Source organism: Balaenoptera borealis (genome assembly GCF_965194805.1).
Source record: "Balaenoptera borealis genome assembly, chromosome: 6".
NCBI classification, from domain to species: Eukaryota; Metazoa; Chordata; class Mammalia; order Artiodactyla; family Balaenopteridae; genus Balaenoptera; species Balaenoptera borealis.
The window spans coordinates 58,579,967-58,600,378 of record NC_138863.1 but is presented as its reverse complement, the minus strand read 5'-3'; the positions used below and the strand labels follow the sequence as shown (position 1 = coordinate 58,600,378).

The window sequence follows — 20,412 nt, the reverse complement described above, 5'->3', positions numbered from 1 at the left end:
GTGAGGCCGGAGCGCCCTGCCCTCGGCGGTGGAGACCCAAGCAGCTGACTGGTGGGAGATTCTCCTGAGGGCAGGCTTGGGCCCTGCTGCCCCCAGGTACGCGTGTGCACCCCCCGGGGCGGCCCTGCTCCTGCCCACCCCCTCCTCGCCTGGCCCTTCCGAGCACGGAACATCTGAGGCTGAGGAAAGGATGACAGGCCTAGCTTCTGCAGCAGCAGTAGTGACAGCCACTGCGGGGGTGAGGGCGCGAGTTGAAAGGATAGATTGGGCGGTCCAGCAGCGGGGGCAGGGTACACTGGCGGGTGGGAACGGGGAGAAGAGATAGCAGGCAGAGCACTGAGACCGACCGTGGGCTGGAGCAGTTGGAGAATTCAGGCAGCAGAGTGCAAGTGTCCTCGTGGAGCAGTCAGCACAGACCTGGACGGGGCTGGTGGGAAGGACTTGGACAGCAGCGGCTGAAAGTTACAGCAACGGCAGAGGTAGAACTCAGGCGGAAGTGGAGACCATGGGTCATAGTGATCGGCAGCCGGAGGCAGTGACAGGTGATCTGGGGGAGCAAGAGATGAAGAACTCAGGCGGAGGAGAGAGACTGCAGTGGCTTTGGCCGCTGAAGAACGGGAGCAGGGCTAGGACTCGAGCGGTAGCAGTGGGAGAAATGACTTTGAAGATGGTGGCTTGAGAACTAGGAGCAGGGGAACTCAGGCTTCAAAGCAAGACCCAGCTGTTGGGGTGTGAGGAGAGAACTCGGGCAGCGAGGAAAGAGGCAGCCGCCTGTGCGCCTCTGCCTCGCCCCCTACCCCCAGGATGAACACGACGGCATCGTGGTCCACAGTGATTGGAGCAAAACCAAATACCTCCCACCTCAGCCTCGAAACGTCTCCCCATCTGATTTGTTTAATTGTTAATACAATTTCCAATTTGATAAAACCCCAGTTCTGACAACCAGAAAAGAAAAAATAAATAACTTCAGGATTCGAGCTCTGAATAATTTCTGCTTCCATTTTTCAGTCTATAATCCCCATCCCCCAGGAAAACTTACCCGTCTTGTTCCAATTTGAGGATGCTCCTTATTTCCCAAGAAGTCACCCCTTTACCCAGACACACTCATCAATAAAGCCACATGGGGCAGGACAGGGCTGGGCGCTCACCTCTAGGTGGGGAGACAGATCCCAGCCTCCCCTCCCATTTCATCAGGAGATCAGCCCTTAATGAAGGGAAGAGATTCCAAAGGTGAAAGTCCTTGACTTGGTGACAGATTGATGCAACAGGTATTTAGGGGCTGGTGGGGCTTCACACTGTGACATTGTTGTACCCACTCAGCGCCACCCTGCTGGCTTCCCGGACAGGTGGTGAGCAGGGAACATGTTGGAGGGCCTCACTTTTAGGGGAGAAATGGGCTATTTGATGTAAAGGAAACAGCATGAGGGCAGGAGTTAAGAGACCTGGCTTGTCACTAACTACCTCTGTGAGCTGAGGGAGGTCACTTCTCTGAGCCTCAGTTTCCTTGCTCTTAGAATGGACAACATGATTTTTAAGTTCCTCCTCTGAATCAATAGTGAGTCCTGGGAGACTGTGATAAATTAGGCAAGCAGCAGACTTAGGTGCTGAATTTCTCTCCCTCTCTTTTTTGGCTAATTGTAGTAAAATATACAGAATGTGAAACTGGCCATCTTTTTTCATTTTTATTTTATTTTTAATTATGGTAAAATACACATAAAATTTACTATCTTAACCATTTTTAACCATTCAATCAGTGGCGTTAAGTACATTCACAGTGTTGTACAACCATCACAACTGTCCATTTCCGGAACTTTTTCATCATCTCAGGCTGAAGCGCTACCCATTAAGCAATAACTCACCCCTTCCCCAAACCTTTGTAACCTCTATTCTATTTTCTGTCTAATGAATTTGGCTACTCTAGGTACCTTCTGTAAGTGGGGTCATACAATATTTGTCCTTTTGCATCTGGCTTATTTACTTAGCATAATGTTTTCAAGGTTGATCTGTATTGTAGCATTTATCAAAATTTCATTCCTCTTTAGTGTTGAATAATTCATTATAAATGTATGTATATGTATGTGTGTGTGTGTATACACACACACACACACACACACACACACCACGTTTTGTTTATCTATTGATGGACATTTGGGTGGTTTCCACCATTTAGCTATTGTGAATAATACTGCAGTGAACTTTGGTGTCCAAGTATCTGTTCAGGTCCCTGCTTTCAGTTCTTTTGGGTGTATACCTAGGAGTGGAATTGGTGGATCATATGACAATTCTACGTTTAGCTTTTTTTTTTTTTTAACATCTTTATTGGAGTATAGTTGCTTTACAATGTTGTGTTAGTTTCTGCTGTATAACAAAGTGAATCAGCTATATGTATATATATATATATATATATTTATATATATATATCTCCATATCCCCTCCCTCTTGCGCCTCCCTCCCATCTACGTTTAGCTTTTTGAGGAATTGCCAAACCTTTTTCCCTTTAGTTTACTCTTAAATGAAGGCACTCAGTCCTGCCACGGGTGTGTGATGGGGAGTCCCATGGAGGTGTAGATTGAACCCACCTGCATTCAGACAGGCTGTCTGGCACTGCCATTCCCCGTTCTCCCTGGTACTGATGTGGATCAGATGTGTTCTGGGGATCTGATGGCCATTACTGAGCCCAGGGCTGCACATTTTCTAGTTCTGGGGTGAACTGCCTTGTGGCTTATAGGTTGCTATGGAGAAAGGAAATAATTTTCTCTCCTTGTCCAGAATTGCAGAAATGATGATGATATGTGCACACATTTCTGATTTCATTTATAGAACTAGAACCCCAAACAGGAGTGGGGTAAGGACTGGGGGAAAAGGCAGGTGGTTTAATTGGGAAGGCAGAAAGATGGCTGACACTAGGACTGAACCTCTCAGAAACACTGACCAGAGTCGCAGAATGGCCCAGATGGAGCCAGAGTTGATCCAAAGAGCAAGCGAGCAGATGAACTGGCCCAGCCCGGAGCTGCTTTGAACCCACAAGGTCTAGGTTCAAATGTCAGCTCTACTTGTTATTTTGGGCTGTGAACTTAACCTCCCTCAAGTTCAGTTTTCGCATTTGTAAAACAGGGACAGTCATGAGAGTTCTGAGGATAAATAAAAACATGCCTGTGAGCCCATTCCCACAGTGCCTGGGCCCACACTCAATACAGGTTAGGACCTCTTTTCCCTCAAACCTCGAGCATCAAGCTCAGGTGCTGTGTTAGACTGGGAAGACCTTCCCTCACCTCCAAGTTCTAGAAACCTACTTTATTTTATTATTATTTTTTTTTAATTTATTTATTTTAATTTTGGCTGCGTTGGGTCTTCGTTGCTGCGCGTGGGCTTTCTCTAGTTGCGGCAAGCGAGGGCTACTCTTTGTTGCAGTGCGTGGGCTTCTCATTGCTGTGGCTTCTCTTGTTGCAGAGCGCGGGCTCTAGGCGTGCGGACTTCAGTAGTTGTGGCACGTGGGCTCAGTAGTTGTGGCGCAGGAGCTTAGTTGCTCTGCGGTATGTGGGATCTTCCTGGACCAGGGCTCGAACCCGTGTCCCCTGCATTGGCAGACGGATTCTTAACCACTGCGCCACCAAGGAAGCCCTAGAAACGTACTTTAAAACGTGAGTTTTTGAGACAGTTTGCCGTGGTGGCCATTGTGGTGGCCCTTCTAGAATTTTCCTATTGTCTTTCTACTGCTTTCTTTCTCTCCAAGTCAAATGTTTCATCTTTTTGGGACTGGTAGATGGGCCTTTTTTAGCAGCTACAAAACTGACTTTTAAGCAAAGGATAGACTCTTCGGGTAAAATTTAAAAATTTAAAAACTAACAGAAAAGCTCAGTTATCCCGGGCAAAATTCTTCTGGACACCGTTGGAAATGAACGCTTCATGCAGCAATCCAGATTCATTGACTGCGAAAGGTTCGCTCTCCAGGCAGCCACAGCAGGAGTGAAGGGAGAAGCGACGTGAAGACACTTTGAGGCCATAACCTTATGTAAACAGAAACTTTTGTCATGAATGATAACCACAGAGAAGTAAATGTGTGATAAGTGAGCGTGTATCCAAGTAGACAGATGTCCCCGGCGCTGAGGTTCAGCTGGGCTCTCTGCTCATCCTTGCTGATTTAATTCAATGAGCCGACCTGCAAACACAGCCAGCGTTCCGATGATGCAGACGAGCATGAAGACTCCGAGGAGAATGTGGTCCATCACCATCGCAACGTACTTCCATTCCTCGGCCGCCTGGGAGAGAGAAATGTGTTAGAATTTCCGTAAGACGGTCACGGACTCACGACGTTCATGCTATCCGTCATCTAGGCGCCCTTCAATCTGTTGATCATCCCTCCACTGGCATTATGATCTTTATTTTTTAAATAGGTTATTCACAATATGATGACGTGCTAAGATGGCCTGGGGGGTCACTGGGCACATCTTACGTCAGCAACTGCCCCTTGAACGCCAACCTTCCCATCTAGCCAAACCCATCCCTCTGTGCTCGAGCATTTGACCATTTAACAAGAGGTGCAGATCCCAAGCCACAGAGCTTACGTTATTGGACTCCTGGTCTGACTTCATGGTCTCTGCGATGTATTTGATGCCCTCGATGGCACTTTTCACCTCGGGGTGTTTGATCAGGGGAGAGTGGAAACCCATGGGTGGAGGTCCAGGCTTCCCAGAAATGTCAGAAATATCAATGTCTTCTGTAAAAAATTTTTTGTCTTGTTTTTCTCTGGATGGTCTTTTCATCGTGGAGAAGAACATGATATTTGGGATAGTGTCGATAAAAATCTATAATAAAATAAAAAAGAAGTCCACGTATGGGAATTATTGTCAGCAGGGCAAGCATCAAACTCTGATTTTGAATAAGCAATGTGACCTTAGGCGAATCATTCAGCTTCTCTGGGCCTCAGCCTCTTTGTCCCTAAAACAAAAGGACTATACTAGATTTTCTCAAAGCTTCCTCATCTGTATCCTGTGACCTGTCAAATTACTAAGGCTAACAGAGATGATTCTGTAATGCCAGCAGCTTGCCACTGGAGGGAGCCTGTGTGCAGCTACTGACTCATAAGAAACGAATGAAGCTTAAGCTTCCAGATCCCCTGTAGGCACCCACTTCTTTCAAGGCCTGTGTCCTCATGATCAAAAGGTTAAAGAAAGGGCCCCTCCCGCTAAAAAATATATATAAGGTTCCGGCCCCACAAAACGGCTAGACTGTTTTCTTCTGTTTCTTGATCCTGAAGAAATGCAACAGGTATTGCCAGGAGTCACCTGGCCTTTAGAGAAGCAGGGACTGTCTCTCCTCCCAAAAGAATACATTGCAAGCGGTAGTTTCTCTGTCAATTCATAACAAATCTTTTGCATTGTGCACAAAAGACTGGACGTTAGTGTCTCTGTGAAGATGTATAAAAGAACCAACATATTGGAAATGTTAACACATTTTAAAATTCAGTAATGTAAATATTTGAGACCAAGTTCCTCACTAAAACTTTTTGACAATCTCTCATCAAGCCCGCTCCCTACCCCGACTCCCAATTTCTAGCCCTTATTCTAGTCTCAGCAGATGATTCTACCAGCAAAAATATAAGCAGTCTGTTCACAAACTGGAAGACGTAAAAACAGACATCTCAAGATTTCACAGCATTTGAATAAAAGGATAGTGATTTATTCATCTTCTCTAATCAAAGAGATTCTTTAAGGTTGAGTTTGGAATGGGCTCTGTTAATTCTGGTTTTCTTATCTCCCTGGGACGGTTGCTTGAGTTATTTATACCCAGCAAGAAGCCAAAGAAAGTTCCTTCCCCAAAACCCCTACAGCCCAGAAAGGACTTTCCGTTCCTAAGTGCCCACAAGGGTTACCTAGGAGGCCACTGGCCACACAGAAGAGTAGACCTGCGGATGCCTTGAGGGAGGGGCGGCCCTGTGCAAAGTGTGCCGGGGCCTTGCTCGCTCACCTTCCGCACCCACTCGGGCATGACGTGGGTGCTGGGGGAGCGGTGGTGTGTGTTGATGACGATGACGGTGATGATGATGGATGCGATGACGAACACCATGGTGAACAGCATGTACTTGCCAATCAAGGGCACCGCACTGGAGGTGGAAGGGATCAGCTCCACAATGACCAGAAGGAACACGGTTAAGGACAGCAGGACAGAGATGCTCAGAGTCATCTTCTCTCCTGGACAAAAGAAGAAACAAACACAACCCACCTGTTACGGGCTAAATTGTTCTTCCACCCTAATTTATGTGTTGAAACACTAAGCCCCAGCACCTCAGGGACTGTTTTGGAGATAGGGCCTTTAACGATGTAATTCAATTAAAATGAGGTCTTAGGGTGGGCCCTCATCCAATATGACCGGTGTCCTTATCAGAAAAGGAGATTAAGACACAGACACACACAGAGCAAAGGCCATGTGAGGACACAGGGTGAAGACAGCCATCTGCAAGCCAAGGAGAGAGGCCTCAGAGGAAACCAACCCTGCTGACGCCTTGATCTTGGACTTCCAGCCTCCAGCACTGTGGGAAAATAAATTTCTGTTGCTTAAGCCACCAGTCTGTGGTCCTTGGTGAAGGCAGCCCTAGCAAATGAGCACACCACCAAAACCCAAGGGTGAGAGGAATGTGACCGGCATGTTCTCAAGGTCTCGTTGTGGGGAATTTTTTCTGCAGAATTTCCTGTGAGACCTTGGCAACTTAACTCTGCTGATGATGGCAAGTGGCAGGTGTTTCCATCAGAGGCTTCCAAGCAGGAAATGCTACTTCACCTCTTGCCCAGCATTCCGTTTCTTGGCGGAACTCAGGAAACCCAGAGATGTTCTGGGTTGTAATCGAGACCCCAGATGGCAGTTTTTCCATCTGCAGCAGAATGTCTTAAACCTCACAAAACTGAACTGCAGCCTGGCCTACTTGTTACTCAGCAGTTGGATGGGCAGCCCAGAAGTACATGTATCTTTTTCTCATTGTGGGAGCAAGCTGCAAGACCAAAGCCGAGAAAGGACAAAATCAATGATTTCACACCACTCACTTTCTCATCTTCATCTAAGGGGATGATTTGGGTTTTTTTTCTTGTTTTGACTTTTTTTGTTTTTCATACTAAGGGATGAGGGATTCCCCTTCCCCTGAATATTTTCTCCAGGCCCTACAATTTCAGGGTGAACAATTCCCGGATGGTGTCTTGGTTGGACAAGTAAACAAGAAAGCCAGGGGCTGGATGGCACCGGAATATTTTTGTGGGGATTGACCAGCTCAGATGCAGTAGAGAGCCTTTGGAAGGGACTTTCCTTGGGCTGGTCTTGGTGTTTGTGTCCTGGGAAACCCCTCGTGTGGCCCTGCTTTCCAGTGTGGAGCTTTTCCCATTCTGGATGCGTCCAGATGCTAGGAATATACACAGGATCCAGAATGGATGCAAACAAGAAATTGTCAGTTTCTGGTGGGTAGGAAAGTCTTCAGAAGTAAAAAAGAAAACAGAATTATAAATATAAAATATTGATCAAGGTACATCAAATTTCTTGATTAATGATAATAATGATAGCTAACAATTATCAAGCAGTCTCACTGTTCTAAATGCCTTTCAAGCATAAATCATTTAATATTTATAGAAACTCTGATTAGTTTCCATATTGCCCTGCCTAGAGTTTTCTCTCTTCACTTTAAGAAGCCTCATTTGATTAGAAAGTTGAAAAAAATATTTGTTTGTGATCATTTGTTTAAGAATGAGTACAATCCCTAGAACATATGTTCTGTGGGGAAAATTCTGCCTTATTCTCTACCTTATCCCTGTCTTGTAACAGTTGTTTAAACGGTATATGTTGAGTGAGTGAATGTGTAAGTTTTTTTTCCTTGTTGGAAAGTTGGATTTAGACTTTTGTGGGTTTTTTTTTTTGGGCCTTTTGATAAAATTGTTATCTGTCATAAGTTTGAGGACCACCTTACCACCTTTCTTTCTTCCCTGCTTGTCTGCCGTAAATCGTTTAAGAGCAATGACTTGCTTGCAGGCATATGTGTTCCCTTTCCCCCTTTTCTGTAGATTGTTGGTGTCTGGTGAAATTATGTCACAGATGTGATTACTCAGTAGGAGGTAAGTAAGTCGTCCAGGCTGATATGGGAGAAAGAATTGCCACTTGGGAAGTATGGTGTTGTGTGTAAAGATACTGCCATCTGGAGAATAGATACACAAAAGCTATTTTCAAGGGGCAAGCAGTGGGCAAAGGAGGCAAGACTTGATTAGTCACATACAGCAAGTGACTTCATGGGGTACGAGGCATCGGCAGTGTCTGTGATACACGCCTTACCCAGCACATTTCGGGGCACACAGCAGGTATTCAGCAAATAGGTGCTGGTGGTTATTCACTTAACCAGACTGAGCTATGTATGCGCATCCTCAGAGTCCCCTTCAGCTCTCTGCCTGCTCTGTAGTCTGCTCTGAAGTCCCAGCTGGGACTTCACCACTGCACATGGCCACTCAGTACATGCGTCCTCCCAGGGATGGTGATTTGGGTCTGTCTGCCTGTATTTGTCTATTAGCCGTGGTTATTTCTGGCTTCCCCCAAAATAGTAGCCCGAGATCCATCAGGGTCAGCAGCCGCCGCCATGGCAACTGCACCCACCTGAGTCTGTGGGCAGGTAGAACACCAGGCCGGTTAAGAAGGAGAAGAGCAGGCAGGGAATGATGACGTTGACGATGAAGTAGAGGGGCAGGCGCTGCATGACAAAGTGGTAGGTGATGTCCAGGTAGGGGGTGGAGGGGCAGCAGGCGTAGAACACCCAGTGCTTCCAGCCCCGGGAATCCTTGATCACCCACTCCCCACTCTCCATGAAGTTGCTTAGGTCTGGCTGGTCGCTTTCCTGAGAAGATGGAATGAAACTTTGAATTCCCAGCCTCGTCACCCTGAGGAGGGGTAGGGTTTCCTAATCAGCTGTGACAAGGCAGCCGATCCCAGCACTGTCACATACCCAGGAGGGACCCTGGCTCACCTTCGCTTTGGGGTCTTAGGTTCCTTTCCTGTAAAATAAGGGGGTTTGGACTATTGGAATTCTCCATGTTGACTCTACATTCAAGTCACTTGGGAGCTTTAAAATATATGGGTGCCCTAGCTCCACCCCAGTCCGATTAAATCAGAATTCTTGGGCCTGAGCCTGGGCATAGAGAATTATTTAAGCCCCAGGTGGTTCTCTTATGCAGTGCATCAAGAACCTTCCCAACCAATTGAGAACCATCAAACTAGACAATCCCCAAAGTTCGAATGGGTGCTGAGAGCCTATGATAATGGAGGAGCAGAGTTGGAGACTGAATCACGCTTTTCCTGCATCCAACCGCCTCACGGTAGGTCACCACCTACCGGGTTGATGGCCACCACGGATCCGTCATAGGTCCAGGTGCCCAGCTTCATGCTGCAGTTCTGTTCGTCAAAGGGAAAGTGGGTGACGATGATCTCGCAGTAGCTTTTAAAGATGGCGGGAGGTGTCCACGTGATGTGGCCAGTGTAGTCCAGGAGCACTTTGGTGAACTTGACAATGGCAAAGTCACCATCTGCACTACAGTTGGGATAAAAGAGGAACAGGGATCCAAGTGACAGATGAGCCTTCAATTCTGCTTGGGGATGTTAACGGGAGACAGTTGTTAATTATTCAGGTGCTAATTATAGAAGCTTTCTTTTGCGCTGCATCACTTTTTATCTGTGACAATGTTTTTCAAATTTGTCTGATAATAAGGATCACTGGGGTGCTTGTTTAAAATATAGATTCCTGAATCTAAAAAATAATACAAGTGAATCTTTACAGAACAGAAACAGACTCACAGATACAGAAAACAAACTTATGGTTATCAAAGGGGAGAGGGAGGGGGAGGGACAAATTAGGAGTATGGGATTAACGGATACAAACTACTATACTTAAAATAGATAAGCAACAAGGATTTAGTGTATAGCACAGGGAATTATATTCAATATCTTGTAAAAACCTATAATGGAATATAATCTGCAAAAAATCTGAATCACTATGCTGTATACCTGCAACTAACACAATATTGTAAATCAACTATACTTCAATAAAAAATAAAATAAAACAAAATATATATTCCTGAGCACCATCTAAGTGCTGAATCAGGATATCTGGGGATGAACCTGAGAATCTACAGCTTTAAAGGAATAACAGGCGACACGGATTCACTGCATCCCAGATTTTTCTTCCCAGTCCTCAGTAGTATTTGTGATGTTAATCTCCATGTATCCCTTCTCTGATATACTTTGAAAGTTAATTGAGGAAAAAAACAGGAATTTTAAATAAAAACATGCCTAGTGGCTCATTACGGTGACAAGCAGGTTAAAGAAGGGGTCTGTTACCTTTAAAGAACTATTTAGACCCCAGTGGGGTGGGGGTCACAAACTCAGATGACTCCAGGGCCAGGCAGGCAAGGAAGGAGGGAGGGTTGAGCCTGGCAAGGGGAGAGACCCTGTCTCCTCTGAGGAAGGCGCCACTCGGCTCTGCCATGGTGTCTGCGTGGGAGCGAAGGCTCCATGTTGCCTGATATTGGATTCTTCCTTGGAAGCTGGGAATCAAGACTTTTAATCCAAAATTGCCATATTTTTGAATGTTGGATTTTTCTAGAGAAGTTAAAAATTCAGATTTTAATGTATTTCCCAATTTTCCAATGTTGGCAATAGTTTCTCGTTAAAAAAGGCAACATGGTAGATACTAAAAAATAACAAACTGTTTCTGCAGGTCTTGTTCAGTGGGTGGTCCGCTCACCCCAAAACAGCTCGTGCCCCAGAGCCTTGGCAGAGAGCAGGACAGTATAATAGGTGCTGAAAAGTGGGTGGGGTCTACCTTGCTGGGCTTTCAGGGACATGTGGTATATATTGTGCCTCACTTCATAAATCAAGAGATTTTCTTCTCGTTAATTTTTCCTTGGGACTGAGAAGAGGCTCTATCCAGAAAACCATGCAGCTTGAGACCCTCCCAACAGAGCAGAGGGAAAGGATGGTCTATGTCTCCTTCTAAGCAGGTGAAACAGGATTCTCTCCCCTATGAGGGTCTTTCTGAGTGAGCTTATCAAAAGGACCCGAGCATTTTAATTGCTTCCCTCAGATTCTAAGTGAAAGAGAAACTTAACTCTGAGAGATAGACACTCTGTCCTATGAGCGTACTTGTCCAAAAGTTTACACAAATGATTGTGTACTTTGACTCAAGTTTGAATCCCAGGTCGGATTGGAAAATATGTAATAAAATATCAAAATTGGGGAGGGTCATCTTAAAAAGTATCATTTCTGCTCACTAGCCCTGGCCACCTTCCCTGGTGAGTCTGCTAGAACGCACAGCCTGCTCGCTCCAGACACGTGCTGTAGGATGTCAGACCACAGATCCTCTAGGCCAGTGTTGAATGCTCCTGCCTGGGAAGGAGGCTCTTTGCAATGAACATTCCCTGACAAATGAAGGGCGTATGATAATGAACGTGTCATTAAATTGGAGTGTCTTGAATCACATTATAATTTCACAACGTGCAGTCTGTCACAGAGCCCAGCGGATGGGCCGCATAGGCATCCCAGGCCATCAGCAGCACGCGGCATCTTGGGATGCTGTGAAGATGTGATGAATAACAACCCCAGGAGGTTCAGACCTATTGGTCGGAAGGACATTTAATTCCAAGGAACTCAATTATATGATGTTTGGGTTCCTTGGATAGTTGCCATATACCCTACAGGAGCTCTCAGGGATTAAATGTCCCCCACCCTGCAGCCCTGATTCAATTTGGCTCTGATAATTGTTTCTATTCATAACATGAGACACCATATGGCAACCCTAGCATGTCAACTTGGCTCTTGGTTTTTAAGGGTTATTTAATGTGAACCGTGGTGAGACGCATGCCAAGAGTGGCAGCCCTTCCGTTAGGGCACTTGGGCTCCACCTGCCCCCGTAATGTCCGCCTCCTCATCCTGTCTGTTGTGCTTACTTGTTATAAAGAACTAGGTCTGGGTGCCAGATCTTTTCCGATGGAATGTGAATTTTTTTCACGCCACCATAGTCGTCTGGGTTCCATTTTAAGTTGCAATCCACCCATTGCTAGAAATGAAGACATTAGGTCGATTAAAACACTAAAAATATTTTTTAAATCTAGGGTTATCAAGAGCTCTGATGAGCACGGTAATTCAGGTATGGACAGAAATTGTGCTCCAGTAAGAAGGGTTTGATTCAGAATTCAGTTTTCCCTTTAGTAACAAGTAAGAGCAAACACAGAGCACTGAGTACATGCAGGCACTGTTGTAAGCATTTTACCCATATTCGTCATTTAGTCCTCACAATGTTCCCATGAGGCAGGAGTGATTATTGACCCCATTTTACACGTGAGAAAACAAAGGTAGCCCCAAGTAACGCCACCAAGTGGTAGCAGATCTACCAGGTACACTGCCCACCTTAGGAAAGGAGAATGACCCTATTGGGAATGTTTTTCTCAAGCAGGCAACATCATTTTTGTTTAAAGTATTATATTTTCTTCTACATTATGAAAGTAACATATACCCAATGCAGCAAATTTGGATAACACAATGTTGAATTGTCTCCCCCAAATTAATATGAAGTTCTAACCCCCAAGACCTCAGAATGTGACCTTATTTGGAGTTAGGGTCTTTACAGAGGTTATTAAGTTAAAGTGAAGTCATTAAGGTGGGCCCTAATCCAATATGACTGGTGTCTTTATAAGATGGGGACATGTGAAGACAGATACATATTCAGGAAGAAAGTCATGTGAACGTGAAGACAACCAATTCTGAGCAAAGGAGAGAGGCCTGGAGCAGGTTCTCCCTCACAAACTTCAGAAGGAACCAGTTCTGCCAACACCTTAATTTTGGACTTTTGGCCTCAAAAACTGTGAGACAACAAATTTCTGTTGTTTAAGCTGTCCAGGTTGTGACTTTGTTCCAGGAGTCCTAGCAAACTAATACACACAGAAAAAGCACAAAGTACAATAAAAAAATAAACACCAAAACATGATCCACAGTCCCACTACCCCAAAATATCTACTTTTAACATTTTGGTACATATCCCTGTTACCTAAATTGATTCCCTCTGGGCCCATGTTAAATTTCAGGGTGACTAAAAACAACATGAATGCAATTATCTAGCTGAGTTACCTGTTTCAGACGAACATTGGTTGTCACGATCTGATTTACTTCATCCTGAAAAAAAGATAAGGCCCCATCTTTAGGAGGACAAGAGGGGAGCCGGGGGAGGATGCCCCGGGGCGGGAGGTGTGGAGAGCCTGGAGCTCTCTTGTCTCACCACGTTGATGAGCTGTATCAGCTGCAGGCCCACCGTCACCTCCACGGCCTTGCGGTGGTCTTCCACGGGCCGTACTACGCTGTTGTAGTTTTCAAATAGCTTTGCCACCAGGCGGGTCTCATGTTCGGAGCCCAGGACGAGGCCAGCTGAGACAGCAAACAACACACTCACTGTCAGAGTCTGCTCCCACCCTCCACACACACTAACGTGAGTAACTGAGGTGTGGCCAGCTCATGGAAGGCACACAGGCCCCCTCGTTGAAGGGCTCCCCGATGCAGCTATTATTGCCTTGAATTCCTTTCCAAGTGCAGCTGCCAGTGTGGTCCCTTCCCAGTGGGGCATGCCAGATTATCATGCACTTGTACTTTGGACAGATGACATTCCTTCATCCAGCATCTGGCTGCATCAAGTTTGCTAGGAACACGCACACACAAGAAGAAAGGTCCACACAAAGTCGGTCTTGGTATTTCAGAATCTGGTCATGATGCAGTGAAATCTCAGATTGGCTGGCCTCAGAGCTCATGATGCTATGAACAGCCCAAGACTGATGCTGATTCACACCCACTAGGTTGTTATTCCATAATTAACAAAATTAAAATTGACAAATATTGGTGAGGTTACAGAGAAACTGGAATCCTCATATGTTGCTGGTGAGAGGTAAATGGTGTAGCTGCTGTGGAAAACAGTTTGGTGGTTTCTCACACAAGTTATACACAGAGCTACCATATGACCTAGCAATGCCATTCCTGGGTATATCCACAAACGAACTGGTCATACAAAAATTTGTATGTGGGGGTGGGGGGGGATAAATTAGGAGGTTGGGATTAACGTATACACACTACTATATATAAAAGAGATAACCAACAAGGACCTACTGGGAATTACACTCAATACTCTATAAAGGAAAAGAATCTGTAAAGGAATATATATACATATATATATATATGACTGAATCACTGTGCTGTACACTTGAAACTAACACAGTATTGTAAATCAACTATACTTCAATTTATAAAAGAAAAAATCCAAACAAAAAAACCCCCAAAGCAAACAAAAAATTTGTACATGAATATTCATAGCAGCAATATTTACAATAGCGATATGGTAGAAACAACCCACATGTCCATCAACGGATAAATGGATAAACAAATTGTGGTATATCTATGCAGTAGAATATTATTCAGCCATGAAAAGGAATGAAGTTCTGATACATGCTACAGCATGAATGACTCTTGAAAACATTATGCTAAGTGATAGAAGTCAGACACAAAAGGGCACATATTGTTTGATTTCATTTATATGAAATATCCAGAATAGGTCAATCCATAGAACAGAGAGTAGGTTAGTGGTTACTTGGGACTGTGGGGACTGGGGAATGGGAGTGACTGCTAATGCGCCCAGGGTTTCCTTCTGGGGTGATGAAAAAGTTCTGGAATTAGTGGTGATGGTTGCATAACATTGTGAATGTACCCAATGCCACTGGATTGTGTACTTTAAAATGGAAATTTTATGTAATGCATATTTTACCATGGTAAATCTTACATACTTATATATTTTTCCATAATTTTAAAAATAAAAAAATAATCACTGCTGATGGTCCCATGTCCCAATTAAGTTGCTAAGAGTGAAAACCACATGTTCTGCTGACCTGGGTTTGGGGCTCCTATTTGGAGCATGAATGATTCCAAGGAATCTTTACTACATTTTCCTTCAGGATGGAGGGCAATATCATCCAGTATTCTCAGAGCCCACAGGCTTTGTGTGTCCAGTGTGATATGGTCCTCACCAGCAGGCAGGCAGGCAGACATTCTCGCCTGAGATTCTAAGAAGTGGGCTGACTTGTCTGCGGTCATGCGGCTAGGGCAGAGCTGAAGTTAGAGCCGGTCATTCTGTGCCGTGCTCCTGAGCTCACTTTTAATGTTATGAATGTGCTGGAAACTGTACAGCTACATGTGCCATTATTCCTATGAGAAAATGTGTTCCAAATTCCAACAAGTGCCTTATGAAGAATCTCTGTAACTCAAGCCTGCTGAGGTTTAGGGGTTGCCTGTTCAGGGCTGGGAGAGGAAGTAGACACACAATCCATTTGCCCGGATTCATGTAACCAGATCTCCCCTTTCCGCAGGTTATTGCTGAAACTACACTTTTTCCCTGGGCCAAGACAACTTTAAAAATGAAATGAGTGAGATGCTTTCCCTTTTTTCCCAGTTGTGTTAACCGATCACCGCTAAGGCAGGTTTTTTTTTTTTTTCTCCTTGGATCCTAAGTTTGGAAGCATTTGTCAACAAAATAATTATTAAGTAAAAAGTAATTCCGTTTTCTATCTTTATTGATCATCAAAAATAATAACTAACACACCCAACTTGTCTTGTGCCAGCCCCTCTTCTATGTGCTTTGTATGTACTAAGTCTTTCAATCCTCATACCTGGGTGTGGTAGGTACTATCATGGTCCTCGCTTTACAGATGAGGAAACCGAGGCCCAGATTTCATAAATGGTGGAGCCAGGATTGACACCCAGAGCCCGTGCTCTCAACCATTATTTCTCATCCAGAACTTTATATCAGTTTGAAATAACCAATGCTATGGAATGAATTGAAACATTTTCATGCTCCCAAAAGTATGTGTTTTAATTAGCCTGTAGAGCTTTATTAAAGGTCCTGTATTTGTATTACCTTATTGAATCCTTATAAAAATCCTATGAGGTCAGTCTTTACTCCTACTTCGCAGATGAGAAAACTGAGGTCTGGAGAGCTGAGCCATGTATTCATGGCTCCCAGCTAGTTAGAGGTGGGATTATAAGGGGAGGCTGTCTGACGAGAGGGCCTGTGCTCTTCACCACCTCCCTAAAGGCAAATGTGTCACGTCCATTCGGATTTTTGAAGGTTTCAGTATAGCTCAGATATCTTCATTATGACCTTCCTGGACTCTATGTATTGAATGCCTTACCTAGCCTACCTCTTCATTTCTAGTTTCCCAAATTTTCTGGACCTAAAAGGGTCTGTGCAGAGCTTTCATGTGGCATCTCCCCCAAACTACCTGCATGTGAGGACCCTTAGAGCACCATGTTGTCCAAAGACCCAGGTTTTGCAGGTGCCCCACTGAGCCCCTGGGATGCAGCTGTCCTCTGTCCTCCACGCCTTGTCTATCCCGGGGCCCACCCAGCCCACGGTGGGAGCAGTGGGGGACTGGCGTGGATCACTGAGTGCCTTGGCCACTGGGTTTGAGGTTATTGCTTTGGTGTTACCTTGGGCTGCTTATTTTTAAGTGACCGTTTATTCCAGTTTGTCAGGAAGAACATACTAGAAAGCAACAGAGAGAGCAGATGCTCAGCATTCTGTGGCAGGAAAACTATGCAGGCCAACCCTAAGTTCTGCTAGGGAGTAGGGATCACTGGGAGCCAGGCACGGTCAGGGTTCCAGGGACACTCACTTCCTCCTCTGCACCCTCGCCAAGGCCAAGGGGCCTTGTGCCTTTCGTGATGAACTTCTAAGGAATTTCCAAGGAGGTCTCCATTTCTTAGACCATATTCATTGGTATTCTTTTCTTTTTTCCTCCCCAAAGCAGGGTAGAATGATAGAAAACTTATAGAACCTGAACTCAGAATTCTAGGATTCTGTTCCCAACTCCAGTATGGTCTGGAGAATTGGAACACCTCTTCACGGATTCAATAAATCACAGTAAATACTTTCTTTGAGAAGCAGGATGTAAATTAACAAACACACAGACAAACACATACGTAATGTCAGAGTCTCCCTTTTCAGCAAAATCATGCTGGTCATCCCCATTCAGATGGTGGTAACATTAATTCATTCACATATTCGTTGAACATTTGCTGTGTGCAAAGCATTGTTTGAGGAGCTTTGAGGTTTTCCAGCATGAATCTGATACAGATCCTGTCTTCCTACCTTCATGGACATTGATATTTTCCATTTACATAAATAACTGTAAACAAGCTGGAAAGTAATATGCCATAAGAAAGGTGGTAATGAAGTGCTTGGGATTCCTGAGCTGGGGGAGAGGAAAAGTTGTAATGAAAGTGCTATAAAAATAGAATAGAGATCATTATGTGTTATGCTAACACGGGGAAAAGTGTCCCTCACTTTTGCCCCCAAAGGACTGAATCTAAGTAGGGGAATCCAGCCATAATTTTAAAGTGTTCTTTTGTACCATACTAGTCCAATCTGTATTTTTATGTGGGGAACACCTTGGTGGGTTGGACAAAAGGAATTCTGTCCTGTTAATAGTCACCTTGGGTAATTCTTATCTCAACCTGGTGCTGTGTTTCTTGCTGCCTTTTCAATTTCAGGCTGTGTTTTCTGACCATGCACATAAAAAATGGAGTCTGATCACATTCCAAAGTGTGTGCATGAAGTGACTTTGGGAAGGTCAGTTCATGTCTTTTAGCATCAGTTTCCCTATAATATAAATTTGAAGATGTTGGATTGCCTCATCTTGCTCTAAATTTCTGTTAACTATCCATGTGAATTGACACCAGCAAACTCTAGGTTTGATCTAAATACATATCACATACTTCAAAAAATAGCTAAACTTGCATTTTTGGAGATCTTTGGTGTCCTAAAAGATCTCTTAAGGATTTTTATATATAAACATATCACTTAAGAATTTCCATTGAGTGTAGTGTTTGCAAACACACACACACACACACACACACCACCACCACCACCATCACCACCAAGCCAGCTTTGGTTGGATCGAGTCCAAATCCCAGAGGATATAGTTTATCAGAGTTCAGGCTATTTCCTTCAATTCTGCTATTGAAAAACATTAATAATAAAGCTCTTCACCTCTTTTGCCCAGAAGACCTGTGTTTGTCAGAGCAATATTAGAGAAGAGAAAACACAGAATGTCAGCCGCCTTGTTTCTCAGTTGAGATGATATCACCAGTAAACTTTTATATGAAGCAATCAGCAAACATCTATTTCCCTCGACCGGAAGTTTGGGATTCACGATAGCTTTTCAGCTGCTGTGTTGTGACACATTCCAGAGTTGAATGCAGGTCAAGGGCTGTGCAAGGTTTTATGGTTTCAATTCAAACCCAAACCTACATATAGTAGTGTCCTTTAAAAAAAAAAAAAAGTAGGCCATAATGCATTCATATGAATTTTTTTTTTAGCTTCAGAAGTTTAAAAAATTACAAAATATTTCATCTCTCATGGAGAGAGTTTAGTTACAGTTATGAAAAGGTTTCTCCCTCCAGCACATGGAGCTGTCAATCTATCCTCTTCATTTTCAGAATTCTCCTAGAGCCATAAAGAGATTTGTTAACCATATTGCTTGTGATTATAAGTCACCCTTCTAAGTTCCTATAGTTGTTCAACTATGATAGCAGCTCCAGGATGGTAGAAGAGGTGCTGAATCAGATCATACGGATTACTAAAATGCAGGCACTGAAGGAAAGAGAGATTGCATGTCTACTTTGTAGCTTTTGACCAGGCAGCTCCTATTTTAATTGGATAACCCAACTAAAAATCTTTATCCACAAACCCAATCAAGCCAACATCGGTGAGAAACTGACAGAGCAGCCTGGGGCTGGTGAAGCCCTGCCATTCTGTGTTCCCATCAAAGAAGCAAGACTCTGGTTCGGGGGCTTCTAGTGCTTCAGCCTCGAAGGAGAGCCCCGCAGCCCTGGCACTTACCTGAGCAGAGGCCGAGGAGCAGGAAGAGTGGCCGGGGCTCCATGGGCTGGTGGTGGAGTGGTCGCCTGTGCCGCTCTCTGGCTGGACACTCAGCTGCTGGAGGGTTTGGCAAGTGAGTGGGCTGAGCCAAGCTATCGTTTACGCCACCTGTTTGCGGCAGTGACAGCTGGGCTGCCCGGAGCCTTGGAGCCCCGGAGCCCCGGGGCTGCGGTCCTTACGTTATTGCAGGGTGTACACTTTACACAACTGCTGGACCTTTGACAAGTTGAGGGTGAACTGCACTGTGCTTTCAATGCACCATGAGTCAGGTCTTCATTAAAAAAAAAAAACCAACACGTTAGATCAGGGAATGAATTATTTTGCCCGGTGAGCAACTCCCTCCCTTTTGTATAAACCAGAGCCTCATCTGTGTGGATTGATTTGATCAGGGTCACTGGGTCTGAGTAGATAGTCAGCTGTGTGTGTAAGACGCTGATCATCCTAAATCACAAAAGTCCACGTTCTACAAAGAGGAAAATTTATTTGCTCTGGTTCCCTCTAGGCTGAGAATGCCTGGGGCTTTTGTGAGGGAGTGGATTTGAGAAGAGTGGGGTTGGTGCCGCTGGAGAGAATTCCATGTTTGATTGGGTTTGGTTTTAAACAACGGTGACTTCTTCCATAAAACTGGTTTTACGATGGTCCCCGGAGTGGCTGTCCCCAGCCCTGTCTCTGTATCAGGCAATACCTATCCTGCAGTGTGCCATTAGCGACAGCAGACAGCCCACCTCCCATGTCCTGTTATTCAAGTGAGAAGTAATTAATGGGAAAATTGTCCCACTGCATAAGCGCTGTTCCAGGCTCCTACTTCCTGCCGTCATTCCTCTGCCTACTCTCACTCAGGGAAGCAAAGAGCAGAGTGCTTCAGGTTTTCAATTTATTCGTTTTAAAAAAAAAATCCCAAAAGCCAGTCATTAGTAATTGCTCAGTCAGAGAAGGATTTTTACCAAAATAGAAAAGGGAGCAGTTATTTAAAGACACCCTGCCGGTTCCTTCCTTGCTTCCTTCTCAAATTGAATCAGGTGAAGAAGGTCCCTCGCCTCAAGCCCCAAAACAGCATCCTGGCCAATTCCCCCATTCCAGTGAATCCAAATAATTAGGGAAAGGGCTGGGAGTGTAGTGAAGAGAGCTTGGAGTGTGCATTATTTTTTTTATATATATTTATTTATTCATTTATTTAATTTTTGGCTGCATTGGGTCTTCGCTGCTGCACGCGGGCTTTCTCTAGTTGCAGTGAGCGGGGGCTACTCTTTGTTGCGGGGCGCAGGCTTCTCATTGTGGTGGCTTCTCTTGTTGCAGAGCACAGGCTCTAGGCACGCGGGCTTCAGTAGTTGTGGCACACGGTCTTCAGTAGTTGTAGCTCACGGGCTTAGTTGCTCCGCAGCGTGTGGGATCTCCCGGGACCAGGGCTCGAACCCGTGTCCCCTGCATTG

General features: G+C 44.8%; 1 protein-coding gene across 1 annotated transcript; it reads right to left on the bottom strand.

The window, feature by feature from the left end:
- Positions 1 to 1,671: 1,671 nt before the first annotated feature.
- CHRNA1 (cholinergic receptor nicotinic alpha 1 subunit) lies at positions 1,672 to 19,267 on the bottom strand. Its single transcript, XM_082397743.1, has 10 exons — positions 18,944 to 19,267; positions 13,286 to 13,431; positions 13,138 to 13,182; positions 11,961 to 12,070; positions 9,352 to 9,547; positions 8,620 to 8,857; positions 5,968 to 6,191; positions 4,566 to 4,805; positions 3,630 to 4,259; positions 1,672 to 3,289 (listed from the first exon to the last, which is right to left on the bottom strand). Exons 1-9 carry the CDS (start codon positions 18,984 to 18,986, stop codon positions 4,128 to 4,130), a joined length of 1,374 nt encoding a protein of 457 aa, XP_082253869.1. The 5' UTR covers positions 18,987 to 19,267; the 3' UTR covers positions 1,672 to 3,289; positions 3,630 to 4,127.
- Positions 19,268 to 20,412: the final 1,145 nt, after the last annotated feature.